The sequence below is a fragment of the Oratosquilla oratoria genome, chromosome 12 (genome assembly GCF_046742065.1).
Source record: "Oratosquilla oratoria isolate Oo_2021 chromosome 12, ASM4674206v1, whole genome shotgun sequence".
Classification (NCBI taxonomy): domain Eukaryota; kingdom Metazoa; phylum Arthropoda; class Malacostraca; order Stomatopoda; family Squillidae; genus Oratosquilla; species Oratosquilla oratoria.
This window is the reverse complement of record NC_134788.1, coordinates 49,731,888-49,745,614: the sequence shown is the minus strand read 5'-3', so window position 1 is coordinate 49,745,614 and position 13,727 is coordinate 49,731,888. Positions and strand designations below refer to the sequence as shown.

General features: G+C 39.5%; 1 protein-coding gene across 1 annotated transcript in view; it reads left to right on the top strand.

The window, feature by feature from the left end:
• Positions 1-1,664, top strand: part of LOC143031696 (arfaptin-2-like) — a 37,324-nt gene extending 35,660 nt beyond the window's left edge. Inside the window, exon 9 of the mRNA XM_076195863.1 lies at positions 1,515-1,664. Coding sequence (XP_076051978.1) covers positions 1,515-1,527 — 13 coding nt within the window. The 3' untranslated portion in view covers positions 1,528-1,664. The remainder of the gene's footprint in view (positions 1-1,514) is intronic.
• The last annotated feature ends 12,063 nt before the right edge of the window (positions 1,665-13,727 follow it).

The following is a 13,727-nucleotide window of genomic DNA, read 5'->3' as shown; positions in this document are numbered from 1 at the left end:
AGGACCACCCTGTATAAATGTATACTGGAGAATTGATGTCGGTTCTTCTGTACATATATTCATGAATGTGTGTGTGTATACGCGCACACACGACTGCATGTGATTGTGCAGGTATATATAGCCATGCGTACACGGTTTTGCTTTACACATGCATGCTTGTGTGTATAATTGTATAGAATCACTTATCATGTAATTGTTTATGTATATACATATATATTCATTCATGTGAGATGGAGCACTTTATACTACACGCGTATTTTCTCTCTCACACACGCGGCTCAAGTCGTAACTGTACTTGACTTTGAAACTTGGTGAAAATAATTGCTCCTTTCCTGTATATTACAATTAGGCAAATACAAACACACACACATTTTTGTACACATTATTACTGTATGTCTGGTGCTGTCCATTTATATGCAGTACAATTATTATTATAATTTATGTTATTTTTATTTTATTTGATCTTATGTTGATGTATGTATTTAATGTAGGTTATATGTGTTTTTGTAGTCTTAACCCATTCAACTCCGATGACAAGATGTCTTGTCATTTGGTCAAATAAAACAAAAAATCATAAAACACCAAAATGTTTGATCAAACACCAGAAAAATATGACGTCAGTCCTCGCTTCGCTGCGAGCGAAGCGAGGATTGACGTCATATTTTTCTGGTGTTTGATCAAACATTTTGGTGTTTTATGATTTTTTGTTTTATTTGACCAAATGACAAGACATCTTGTCATCGGAGTTTAATGGGTTAAAGGTTTATCTTGTGCTTCTCTCTCTCAGTACTTAAATTTCTGGCGTCAGCATCCGTGGTCATGGCAGTTTACCACAGTTTATGTATTTGTTTGTGTGTGTGTGTGCGTGTGTTTGTGAACAAGGAACAAATGAACGAGTGAGGAAGGTCTGTTTAATGAATGGCAGTCGTGCCAGTGCCCCCTTCGCCACGAACGAGTCTTTTGGCACCGAAGGAATTGTGCTGCTGGCCGTGTTGTTGTTTGACGGACTCTGCCTTATCCAAATACGAAACCAGAAGTTTTTTTTTTCTTCTATGTATATATTTATATGCTTTGGTAAGTATTCTGTTGTCATGAGTTTTCATTTCTTTGTATCGAAGTAGCCCAAAGGCTTGAAGCTTTATTACGTAGTTAGATTGCCGTATGCCAAGTTTGCTGAAATCCGCTTGGATTAGTTCACGTGTGGTTTCATATTATAGTGTACTGTATATAACTAAAAAAAGAACAAAATATTATACACTTGTTAATGCAATGTGTGGGTCCCTATTTGTGTGTGCACAGGTTTGTACGTGTACGTGTGTACACAGGTTTGTATGTGAACGTGTGTGTGCACATGTTTGTGTACATGCGTACATGTTCGTATGTGTGCACGTGTGCACATGTTTGCACGTGTGCGTGTGTGCACATTTTGTTTTAGATTGAACTTGGATGATTTTTTTCCATCCACTTCCTGACTGTGTCTACGTCTTTGGTTCTCTTTTTCTCTCTTCCGACAGAGGCGATTACTAGGCCCAGGTGCAATCCAGGGAGTGGACACGAGCTGGTCAGTGATGTCCTTAACCCACTGAACTCCGATGACAAGATGTCTTGTCATTTGGTCAAATAAAACAAAAAATCATAAAACACCAAAATGTTTGATCAAACACCAGAAAAATATGACGTCAATCCTCGCTTCGCTCGCAGCGAAGCGAGGACTGTCGTCATATTTTTCTGGTGTTTGATCAAACATTTTGGTGTTTTATGATTTTTTGTTTTATTTGACCAAATGACAAGACATCTTGTCATCGGAGTTCAATGGGTTAATATTACCAAAGTTAAATTAGTTTCTTTCTTCCTCCGCTCTTTTCTTTTCTCCTTTTTACACCCCCACCCCAACCCCCAACCCGCTCCCGTCCTTCTCTCCGTATTTGATTTATGCATTCGTTATTTATTTTTTGTAGTTATTATTACTGTTATTAACGCGAGTCAAGAATCAGAGGTTCTCCGCATCGCCGCCTTACAAGGTTGACGTCTCGCCACGGTGACCCACTTCGTAGGTAACGATTCGTCAAAAGGATTGAGAAGTTTGCGCTGCTTCGAGGCAGCTATAGACTTAGCTATTCTCGTATAGAATGCCTTACGGCGGGCGGACTTGTCCGTCCTTACGTAGAACCGAGCCCATAAAGTGCTTTGCCCCGTGCAAGCCGTTAAAACCCATTAAACTCCCATGACAAGACGTCTTGTCATTTGGTCAAATAAAACAAAAAATCATAAAACACCAAAATGTTTGATCAAAGAGCAGAAAAATATGACGTCAGTTCCTCGCTTCGCTCGCAGCGAGGAACTGACGTCATATTTTTCTGCTCTTTGATCAAACATTTTGGTGTTTTATGATTTTTTGTTTTATTTGACCAAATGACAAGACGTCTTGACATGGGAGTTGAACGGGTTAAACCCGTTTGTTTTCCGCAAATCCCATGTTACTTCCATCCGTTATTTGTTTCCGTTATCTCTCTCGTTCTTCAATCGTCCGTTCTATATTTTCCCCATTCGTGAACTTCGAAACTTCCTTCCTCCCGCCCTCGTCTTCCTCGGCCTATAGTACACATTTCCTCCCTCCGCCCCTCCCCCCTCCCCCCCCCAAACCTCTCTTCTACGCCTTGTGCCTCTGCGGGTTTCATTGATACGTTCGGATAATCGAGGGAGTCTACAGCATCAGAATAGCGGTTACGGAGGAACTGGCCCGTTAGCGGTTCCTCTCTGTCGGAGAACCTCTGCTCGACATCAGAGTCTTCGTACGTAGGACGGCCGTAGTTGCGCAGGTTATTTGCCTTCGTTAAATTTAGCGAGAGCGACGGTATTCGCTAACTGACGGATCGCCAGGATGTGAGTGTGTAACTGTGATACTCCGAGACAGTTTCTAAATGCGGATTCTTGGCAGCGTAGCGGCGTTTTCCTTTTCCGTTCCTGAATCGCACCAACTTTGTGCCCGGGTGATTTTACTCCTCCTAGCCCTGAACGCTTTTCCTTTTTCGCATTCGTGTCGAACTGTACATGCCTGGCATCATAAGGATAGACGCGCCGGTTACAGTCCGTAACGACGACTACGACTGGCATGGTTTTTTCTACCACAAGGAGCTTGCTGAGAAACACGGGGGGGCGGGGGGAGGGTCGTACCTCGAGATGGCATGTCAGTGCGTGGCAGATCAGTCGTTACATGTCAACGTATCTAAAGGTAGACTATACAAGTAATAGAATATTTGGACTCTGGTATTTGTTCGCACCGAAATACTGATTTTCTACAGTTTTATATATATATACGATCGATGAGGTTTGGGAGACGATGAAACCCCCTACTCTCTCACCCCCAGCTCGTCCCTTTCGTAGAGCTACTTGCATTTCCGCCTTCCAGTTCCCGTCTTTGCCAAGTTCGTACTTGACCAGTCTGACCCACCAGATTAACCAAAATCTAATCGTAACCTGATGAGCGAGCTTAGCAAATTCGTTAAAGCTGGCTGTAATTTGGCAAAGTGCAATTTGGCAATACGGGAAGTTCCCTCCTCTCCCGTCATATCACCAGTTACCCCACCTCGACCACACTTGTCGTGCTGCTGCTGCTGCTTTTGCCACCGCTGCCACGTTCATTCACGGTGCAACAGCAAGTCGTCTTATTTGATTTCATTTGATTTTTTTTTCCAATGCTTGGATCGTATTATTTATTTTCATTTTATTTATTATTTTCCCGATGCTTGATCACCCCTTTGAACCACAGCGGGGATTCTTAATATAGTTCTAGGTGGGACGAGAAACGATTACGACTAAAGGGCCACACTGCAGATGAGCCAATAGGCGTCGTCCCCTCCGCCGAACGGTGCCCCGCCCCGCCCCCGCCCGGCCCCGCCTTTCTTCTCTTCTTGCAATAACTGACTCCGGGGGGCGGCAAAATATGGCGGCGGTGGCTGGCCTACGCAAGCGAGACCCCATGGGCCCGTGGGAGGGGAAAAGTGCTTTCTTATTAGCCCGTATTGACGAACAAAATGCATTCCTCGGTTTGATATGAAATTACTTAGTTGCTGTTACGTAGGTAGCCTAAGGTCGATAGCCTTTTAAGGACTTTGGCAGCGGTTGCTGGCATAGAATAGCTCTGGAGAAGATGACACTGGCTTTGTAGACAGATGACGGACGCAGTCGTATGAACAAAGGTAAAGAGAGAGAGAGAAAAAGGTTTCGTGTCCGTCTGTGATCCGCGACTGAAACGGAGGCTACTTTTCCCAGAATGCAAGGCAACCGACCGAAGGTGTCTGGTAATCTGCGGTTGGGTGAACGTGTGTGTGTTTGTGTGTGAATGCGTACAGGTTGATGGTGGTAACGATTAACCTTTCCTGGGGCAGTGGAGAGGCTCTCAGCACGAAAGAGATGTGACGACGAGTTGGGAAATGGATGCCCAATTTGTTACCAAGCAGATTGCTAAAGCGAAAGTCGCTAATGTCAGTTAAAGATAACTTTGCTGTCAGCAAGTTCAGGGTGGAATAGAAATAATAATAATAATAGATGAAAATAAGCCGTGTCTTGTCCAAAAAATGTGTACTATAAAGTGAATTCTATTTCGAGCAAAAGAAAATTGTCTTTGGGCTTCTTGCGGATCAAAATGGGAAGAACAAATGTGGAAAGAAATGATCAGTAAGTAGACATCCACCCTGATTGGTGAAACGACTCGAGGAAGAAAAAGAAGAGGCAAGATTTGTTATCAACTTACACCAAGAACGAGGAGATAAAATCATGAATAATAAAGATAATTGGAAGAAATTGAAGGCACCCCATGAAACGTGATGCTGTTGATGAAGAAGCTTTTTGTTATCCCCGAGAAAAAACATAATCGTAGAGCCTTCGTTAGAATGTCAATTTACTGTACATTCCAAATTTGTCTGGTTTGCTTTCTGTTTCCATAGTGTGAGAGATGGAAGTGCCGTGCAAACTCTTAGCCAATGTCCCCTTCATTTGTTGAATTACTTGGACCAGATGGGGATTGTGATATTGAGCGGTCAAGTGTGTAGTGAAACTCCACAAAGATTAGTTTTTACCAGCATTGTTTAGCATTGTGACTTCTTGTTAATTTTTTTTTATTTACTTTGTACAGTCCAAATGTTTAGTGTAAAAATATTGTTTATTTTTGCTTGCAAAATGCAGCAGGCTGCAGAGGTTGGCTGCATGAAATTATCTGGCATCGTATTTATTTAGCCAATTTGATATTTACAAAACAACATTACTCCGACTGCTCTGATGTATTGACAACAGGCAAAAACATGATTATAGTTTTCCATTGTAATACATTCACGTAAATTTTTTGTATGTAGGTATATAAGGAGTAGCTTTATTATACACATGCAATTGAGTCTCGAAAATATAGATATTTAAAAAAGGATAGAATTATCAGGAGAGCATTTGGTATTTATTTGAAATTTGGTAGTGGTGAAATATTTATGAATATTTATCCATGTGTGGATTTCTAATTCTTCTTCCTATTTTATATTGTACTGAGTCACTACTATTTTTATGTATTTATCTGGTGGTGGGACTTGTGAAATGTGACATTGCGTTTGTTTACATTGTGGTTGCCGATTTATTTTTTCCCATATTTTCCCCTCGCTCTTCTCTCTTAATGTAAACAGACTGGATAATCGTGTCACATTGTATGAATCCTGTCACTGATTGTTTTTGAGCCGTGGAAAACAATTCATTATTGGCATTTGTCGAATGACTTTAACCCCAAATTGTAATCGACGATTTCTTCAATTTGCTTAGGGCGTCGTGTGGCTGTTGTACATTGCAGGCCAGCTAGGTTTTTGTTCCCTATGTGCTGTGTATTACTAGAATAATAAGATTGCATCGTTCCTTTTATCTAGCTTATAATACAAATGTTTTTGTATATGCAGTATATATGTATATACAGTGTATCTGTTTCATTTTTAGTAGCTAGTAGAATTTTTGTTTTTATTTTTTCATTTATATATATATATATATATATATATATATATATATATATATATATATATATAAACTCGTTAATTTTGTTTTTGAAAGAACGTAGACCAGACCCTCTTGGGACAGTGAAAAGAGATTAATTTCTCCGTCCCTATTTTCACATCACACCAGTTGTAAGAGTAACCCCAGTGGTTGGCAGTGTCGATTAAAGTGAAGATTTTAAGGTATTTAGGAGCGTCACAAAAGGGTGCATTGCATGTAGTACGACAATGGGATTGGAATGTTTACATCTTGTCGACATTATTATACCAAAGCTGGACGTGGGTCAATCCACTTTGAATTATGCAGATATGTGGTTTGTCAGTAAGCGTGTATGTCTGCACTCCCCCCCCCCCAATTTGTACAGCTTAAAAACTACAAAGTCCAATACAGCATGTAATAATTGTAATTTAGTTGATTTGACAAAAGAAGTTTGTTTACATGGGGCGGTCACGTGACTAGGATGAGAGCGTTTGGTTGATGGTGTATTTGTGGGATTACAAAACTAGTTAATATTATTATACAGCGGGGCATATGTATTGTAGAAATCCGTGCAAATGATTGATGCACCGTTCCAGGAGAAATTACCTCCCCAATCCCCTTTAAAAAGGGGAAAATGTAAAAAGAAATAAAATCCATTCCTTTTCCATGTTGATTGGAGTCGTCACTGTTTTTGAAATATCTAGTCATGGGTGTGCTCCCGCCAGCGTCCAAGATGATGTGCCAGTTGTACTGAATAGCCAACAAATAAGAACAAAACTGTTGTGCTTGTGTTTTATTTACCTTGCAATAGATTATAGAAACAACGAGTTGAAATTCTTGAAGGATATTGCAACACGGATACTACGGGAATTCTCTTGTATTCATTGTTACACGCTAAGGATTGAAAATAAATCTAAAGGTGCTTTAATATCCTTTTTTTTTGTAAACCAATTACAAGATTGGTTTGCAGAAATGTAACTATGCGAATCTACAAAACCTAAATTCATATTTTATATATATTTCGATTAAGTTTGAGTATGTAGTACAATATAGAATAATTGACACCTTGCTGGTGGTGTCAACAAAGTTGCATAATCTATGTAGTGAATTATGTGACAATTTAAAACAACCTACATTATTGTCGAAACCATCTAAGGCTATAATTGATTACTCTGTTTTTGTACTGTAATTATACTGGAAATTAATCAAAATAAATATGAATGAAATATTATTTTTATCTTTTTTTTTTCTGCAATGAATATTCGTTGGAAATACAGATTCTTTGATGCGTACACTCGCTCGCCATCTTTACCAAGGCTGAGCATGCCGACAGGAGACCTTTTGGTCCATAACTAGGTTGGGTGCATCTAAGCCAGTCAATGAGAGGTTAATTTATTATAAATTATATATAAAATCCCGGTATTACATAATAAATTAGATCTTCCTCCGCTTCATTTTTTACCATTTTAAGATCGTTACAATACAAGGAACTGGTGAACAAAAGAATATGGCGGCACACCAGGCTAGCATGCTACTCGCTTTTGCTACATCGTTTGAGTAGGAACGACTTCGGGTACAATATTCTAGACTTCCGTAAGAACACCCTAATAATTTTTGTGCCTAATTAGATTCGTATACTAGGTTTAACTTCTCTTATTTCGTCGTTCACATTCTCAGACACAAGATTAATTTGACCGTTGGGAATTTGAAAGAAATCGTTTCTACTCGAACGAAATAGCAAAAGTAAGTAGCATGCTAGAGAGAAATGGTTATTGAGCCTCTCGAAAAACACAAAAACAAATTGACACATTTTTTGCCTTCGTAGATCATACCTTTTGTTTTCTGAAATTGTCTTACGAATCTATATACTTATAGGATTCTGAAAATATTGTTTGTTAGCTTGCTTGCTTGCTTGAAACCGTCACCCAGCCAATCAGAAGAGATATGACGTCACGACTGAGGACCAGCCAATCAGAAGAATACCTTAAATATGAAGATCAAATGAAATACTTGGGGTCTGTTTTTGGACTAAAGGTTCACTCATCACATAAACGAGGTTATATGCACTGTTAAACAGAGGCTTAATATACTAAAGGTAGTGTGCGTCTCGCTTCAACTGGGGAGCAGATCGTATGACTCTAATAAGGCTTTACCAAACATTGTGCCTTGGCAAAATCGATTATGGATGTTAAATTTAAGGATCGGCATGTAAAACTTGATTAAAGAAGCTTGATATAGTCCACAATGTGGATCTGCGAATCTGTTCGGGAGCTTATAGAACATCTCGATTGGATATCTTGTATGTGGATGCAGGAATTCCTCCCCTGTATATTCGCAGGGAGGAATTGAGCCTTATATATATATATATATATATATATATATATATATATATATATATATATATATATATATATATATATATATATATATATCGTGTGTTATCATCAAAACAAAATCCAAACTTCAAATACGTAAAGCAGCCGGTAGTTCCTGTTACACTTGCCGAGATCACGCCTCCCAAATACCCTCCTTGGAACCGACGTCCCACTGTAATCTGTCCTATTAAAAACAAGAAAAATAGAACTGCCGTAGAGCTGAGAAGTGAATTTTTAGAACACTTATCAGTACATCCCGATTCAGTTTTTCATTTATACAGATGGATCAAAATCCCAAGATGGTGTTGGTTGTGCTGTCGTATCTGATAGCACAGTTTTCAAGAGGAAGTTGCCTTATTTTGAGCTCTGCTTTTACTGCTGAACTGCTGGCAGTCAGCAACGCCCTCAAATTTGTTTTAAATTCTGTTCCATGTAATAAGAACGTTGTAATTTTTACAGACTCTATGAGCATTTTATCCGCTCTAAATAAATTGTTGCCTCGTCACTATTTAGTCCAAGAAATACAGGACTGGTTAATTCTTATTAACAACCGGAAAAAAAATAAAAGTGAACTTTTGCTGGGTGCCGTCCCAATGTTGGTGTCGCTGGAAATGAACAGGCCGATGTTGCGGCCAAAGCCGCTACTAGGCTCAGTCATATAACAGACAAAAGAATCCCACATACAGACTTCAAACAAGTAATTCATAGTTATCCAATGGAGAAGTGGCAAGAACAATGGACAAGGCTGGACGGTAGTTACAAATTAAAAGAGATTCACCCCATGGTGAGGTCTTGGAAGTTTCATTCTTTGAACAAGATTAAGAATTGGCCATTCCTATATTACCCATGATTTTTCTATGGCAAGTGGAACAGAAAGGCTGGCCCCCCAATGCCCCACTTGCCAAGTTGTTTTTACAATTAAACACATTTTAACTCAGTGCCTTGCATACTCTAATAAGCGCAGGGCAAACTTTTTTTTTTTTTTTTTTTTCTTTTTTACAAATTTATCTCTTAAAGAAATTTTAGGGGAAGAGGCTCATGTAAAGAATTTATTAAAGTTTTTAAAAGACATCAATTTATTTAATGAAATTTAAAATAGTGTATATGATTCCTTGTGAGTGCATCTTGTTTTGATGTGTTTTTGTGGGGCATTACAAAGGCATTACAAAAGAGGAACATGCCAACAGGAGACCTTTTGGTCCATAACTACGTCGGATACAGAAAAAAAAAAATGATAAATAAAAGAAAACTGAATAAAAATAATAATACAAATTATAATAAATAAATGCATAGGTATTGTTAAATAATAAACAGGTAAATAGTAAATAATAATATATTGACAGATAACTAATGATAAACGAAAATCAAGCAAATAATAATAAACAAATAAATAAATAATATATGGTTATTGTTTTTACAGTTTTACTTGCAATTTTATATATTCATATTTGATGGACATGCGCCGAATAGCCTACCGGCTCCGGCGCTTGGCCTTCAAGCCAAAAATTCCACAAATCAATCCAATCAGAAGAAGAGATATGACGTCACGACTGAGGACCAGCCAATCAGAAGAAGAGATATGACGTCACGACTGAGGACCAGCCAATCAGAAGAGGAGATATGACGTCACGACTGAGGACCAGCCAATCACAAGAAGAGACATGACGTCACGTAATGTTCCAAGCAACGACGACATGACGTCACAATCTTCTGCATTTCACTTCTTATAACAACGTATCATTTAAATTTTCATTTGACTCAACATACACACACACACACACACACACACACACACACACACACACACACACACACACACACACACACACACACACACACACACATATATATATATATACACTTATAAATTTTCATATTCAGTATTTAAAAGTATAGCCAACTCCTGAATTAGCATCTATGATGCGTAGTGTTCCAAGCAACGACGACATGACGTCACAATCTTCTGCATTTTACTTCTTATAACTAATCAAGTCACTGCCTTCGTCTACTGAATAGAGATAAGAGCTCTGAATTATATTCAATTTGATATAGAAACTTTTTCTGTGATTTATACTATACGGTGATAGTGACATAGTATATCTATCATAAAGTTTATATTTATAAACATTGCTACTCGCTCAAGTCCCATGGGACTCCCTCCCTGAATGATAATGATAATGAGTGGGAGTGGGATGACGAGACGTGACATAACATAAACATAATTAAGGAGGCTCTATTTAATTTCTTGAGAACGCCTGTATGATAATTTGATTGTTGGTAAAACTATTGCATCACAGTTCCAAGGAGTAATCGTTCTAATTCCAAGATTGAAAATTGTTTTATCTGAAGGAGACAATATTCCGTTTGCAAGAATTCAGTTTCCAATTCAATCAATGAGCGTTTCCCATGACCATTCATAAGACTCAATGACAGACTTTTCAGAAAGTTATAGTTTGTCTAGACCAGTGTAAGAAAACCCATTAAACTCCGATGACAAGATGTCTTGTCATTTGGTCAAATAAAACAAAAAATCATAAAACACCAAAATGTTTGATCAAACACCAGAAAAAAATATGACGTCAGTCCTCGCTTCCTGCGAGGACTGACGTCATATTTTTTCTGGTGTTTGATCAAACATTTTGGTGTTTTATGATTTTTTGTTTTATTTGACCAAATGACAAGACATCTTGTCATCGGAGTTTAATGGGTTAACCTTTTTTTGGCAGCGACCCAAAATTTTGCACAAATCAAGCATCGCGACCCAAGCCTACATAGATATACGAATTGTCTTTATACGTAATATGATTATGCTTTTAAAAGCGGGTTTTATTTATTCTTTATTTAATCATGGTCTGCTTAGAATCCTAAAACTAGGCATCATGTATTTTAATTATTACAGTATATAATTATAATATATTTGTAGTGGGAAAATAATTATTTTCTGCAAACCCTTAGCGACCCAATACAATGGCTTGGCGACCCAAATTTGGGTCGCGACCCAGGGGTTAAGCACTGGTCTAGACAAACCTATATTTCAGCATCATGTGTTGCGCTGAGTAGAGTTAAGCAAAAGGAAAATATTAAAGTATTTTTAGATCATTCAAATTGTACAAAGAATGTTGTAAATATAAGAGCATTGTCTTAATAAAGCTTTTATTGACAATTTTATTAACAACGTAGCCTATCATTTAAGATTTTATTTGACCCAACGGGTCACGGGTGGTCTAGTATTTTATATATTTCAATTATTTAATCTATTATTACTATTATTACTACTATTACTACTACTGTTATTATTTAAAAAAAATCATAAATGTTCAGTCGCAAAATTACTTTTAATGTGACAATTCAGTCGTTTGTGTCTGAATTGTCGTCCAGTCCAGTCATCCCCCCAGTGGGGGAATTTCCCTCCAACCTCCGACTCGTGGGCGCAGTATACTACCGCCCACTACCTCCAGCACTTTTTCCGCCGTCAAACCAATCTGATCTTTATTTTACCCCGACAATTAACCCGTTAAACTCCGATGACAAGATGTCTTGTCATTTGGTCAAATAAAACAAAAAATCATAAAACACCAAAATGTTTGATCAAACACCAGAAAAAAATATGACGTCTGTCCTCGCTTCGCGCGAGGACTGACGTCATATTTTTTCTGGTGTTTGATAAAACATTTTGGTGTTTTATATTTTTTGTTTTATTTGACCAAATGACAAGACATCTTGTCATCGGAGTTTAACGGGTTAATATGAAACTTCGTCTGATGTGCCGGAGGAAGCTGCTGGGATTTGCTCTAACAGTCGGAGGTAAAATAGCCCAGTGTGATAGCGAACGCCTTTAGCAGTTGGCTCTTTCTTGTCATCGTTGAGCAACGGACGTTCATCGCTGAGCCGTGATCGTTGAGCAATAACCGCACCGGGCCCAGGGATCACGTGACATCATTACTGACCAATCCCTAGGCCTATCTCGCTAGCTTGCTACTTGCGATGATAAAATCTAGTGCCAATTAGTATCACACTTTCAAGTATCATCGCCAGTACAACGTGGTGATGATATCGTCGTCAAACCAATCACCACACATACACATACACACACATACATATATAGCCGTCACCTTTGCCATGTTATACACTTTGGGGACTGTAGGGGGTGCGGGATTCGAACCCAATGCTAAGCGAATTCGAGGTCAGCGCAATGTCGCACACTTAAAAAACCAGCAATCCAACTTTCTTTGTTTTATTATTATGAGTGCTAGAGGGCCAGTGTTTTGTGGGAGTTTCATAATGTGAGCTACTTGCCTTTGAGCTTCTCGTGCTTCCCATTAAGACACTTGCCTTGGAGCTACTTGCCTCTGAGCAACTTGCCTCTGACAACTTGCCTCTGACAACTTGCCTCTGAGAAACTTAACTCTGAGCAACTTGACTCTGAGCTACTTGCCTCTGAGCAACTTGCCTCTGAGCAACTTGACTATGAGCTAATTGCCTCTCAGCTACTTGTCTCTAAGCTACTTGCCTCTGAGCTACTTGCCTCTGAACTACTTGCCTCTGAGCTACTTGCCTTTGAGCTACTTGCCTCTGAGCTACTTGCCTCTGAGCTACTTGCCTCTGAGCTACTTGCCTCTGAGCTACTTGCCTCTGAGCCACTTGCCTCTGAGCCACTTATCTCTGAGCCACTTATCTCTGAGCCACTTGCCTCTGAGCTACTTGCCCTTGAGCTACTTGCCTCTGAGCTGCTTGCCTCCGAGCTACTTGCCTCTGAGCTACTTGCCTCTGAGCTACTTGCCCTTGAGCTACTTGCCTCTGAGCTATATGCCTCTGAGGTACTTGCCTCTGAGGTACTTGCCTCTGAGGTACTTGCCTCTGAGCTACTTGCCTTTGAGCTACTTTCTTCTGAGCTACTTGCCTATGAGCTACTTGCCTGGGAGTTACTTGCCTGTGAGCTACTTGCCTCTGAGCTACATGCCTCTGAGCTACTCTTCTCTGAGCTACTTGCCTTAGGTACCTTACTCTGAGGTACTTGCCTGTTAGCTACTTGCCTCTGAGCTACTTGCATCTGAGCTACTTGAGTATGAGATACTTGCCTCTAAGATACTTGCCTCTGAGCTACTTGCCTCTGAGCTTCTTTCCTCTAAGCTACTTGCCTCTGAGGTACTTGCCTCTGAGCTACTTGCCATGTGAGCTACTTGCCTGTGAGCTACTTACCTCTGAGCTTCTTGCCTCTGAGCTACTTGCCTCTGAGCTACTTGCCTCTGAGCTACTTGCGTCTGAGCTACCTGCCTCTGAGCTACTTGCCTCTGAGCTACTTGCCTCTGAGCTACTTGCGTCTGAGCTACCTGCCTCGGAGCTACTTGCCTC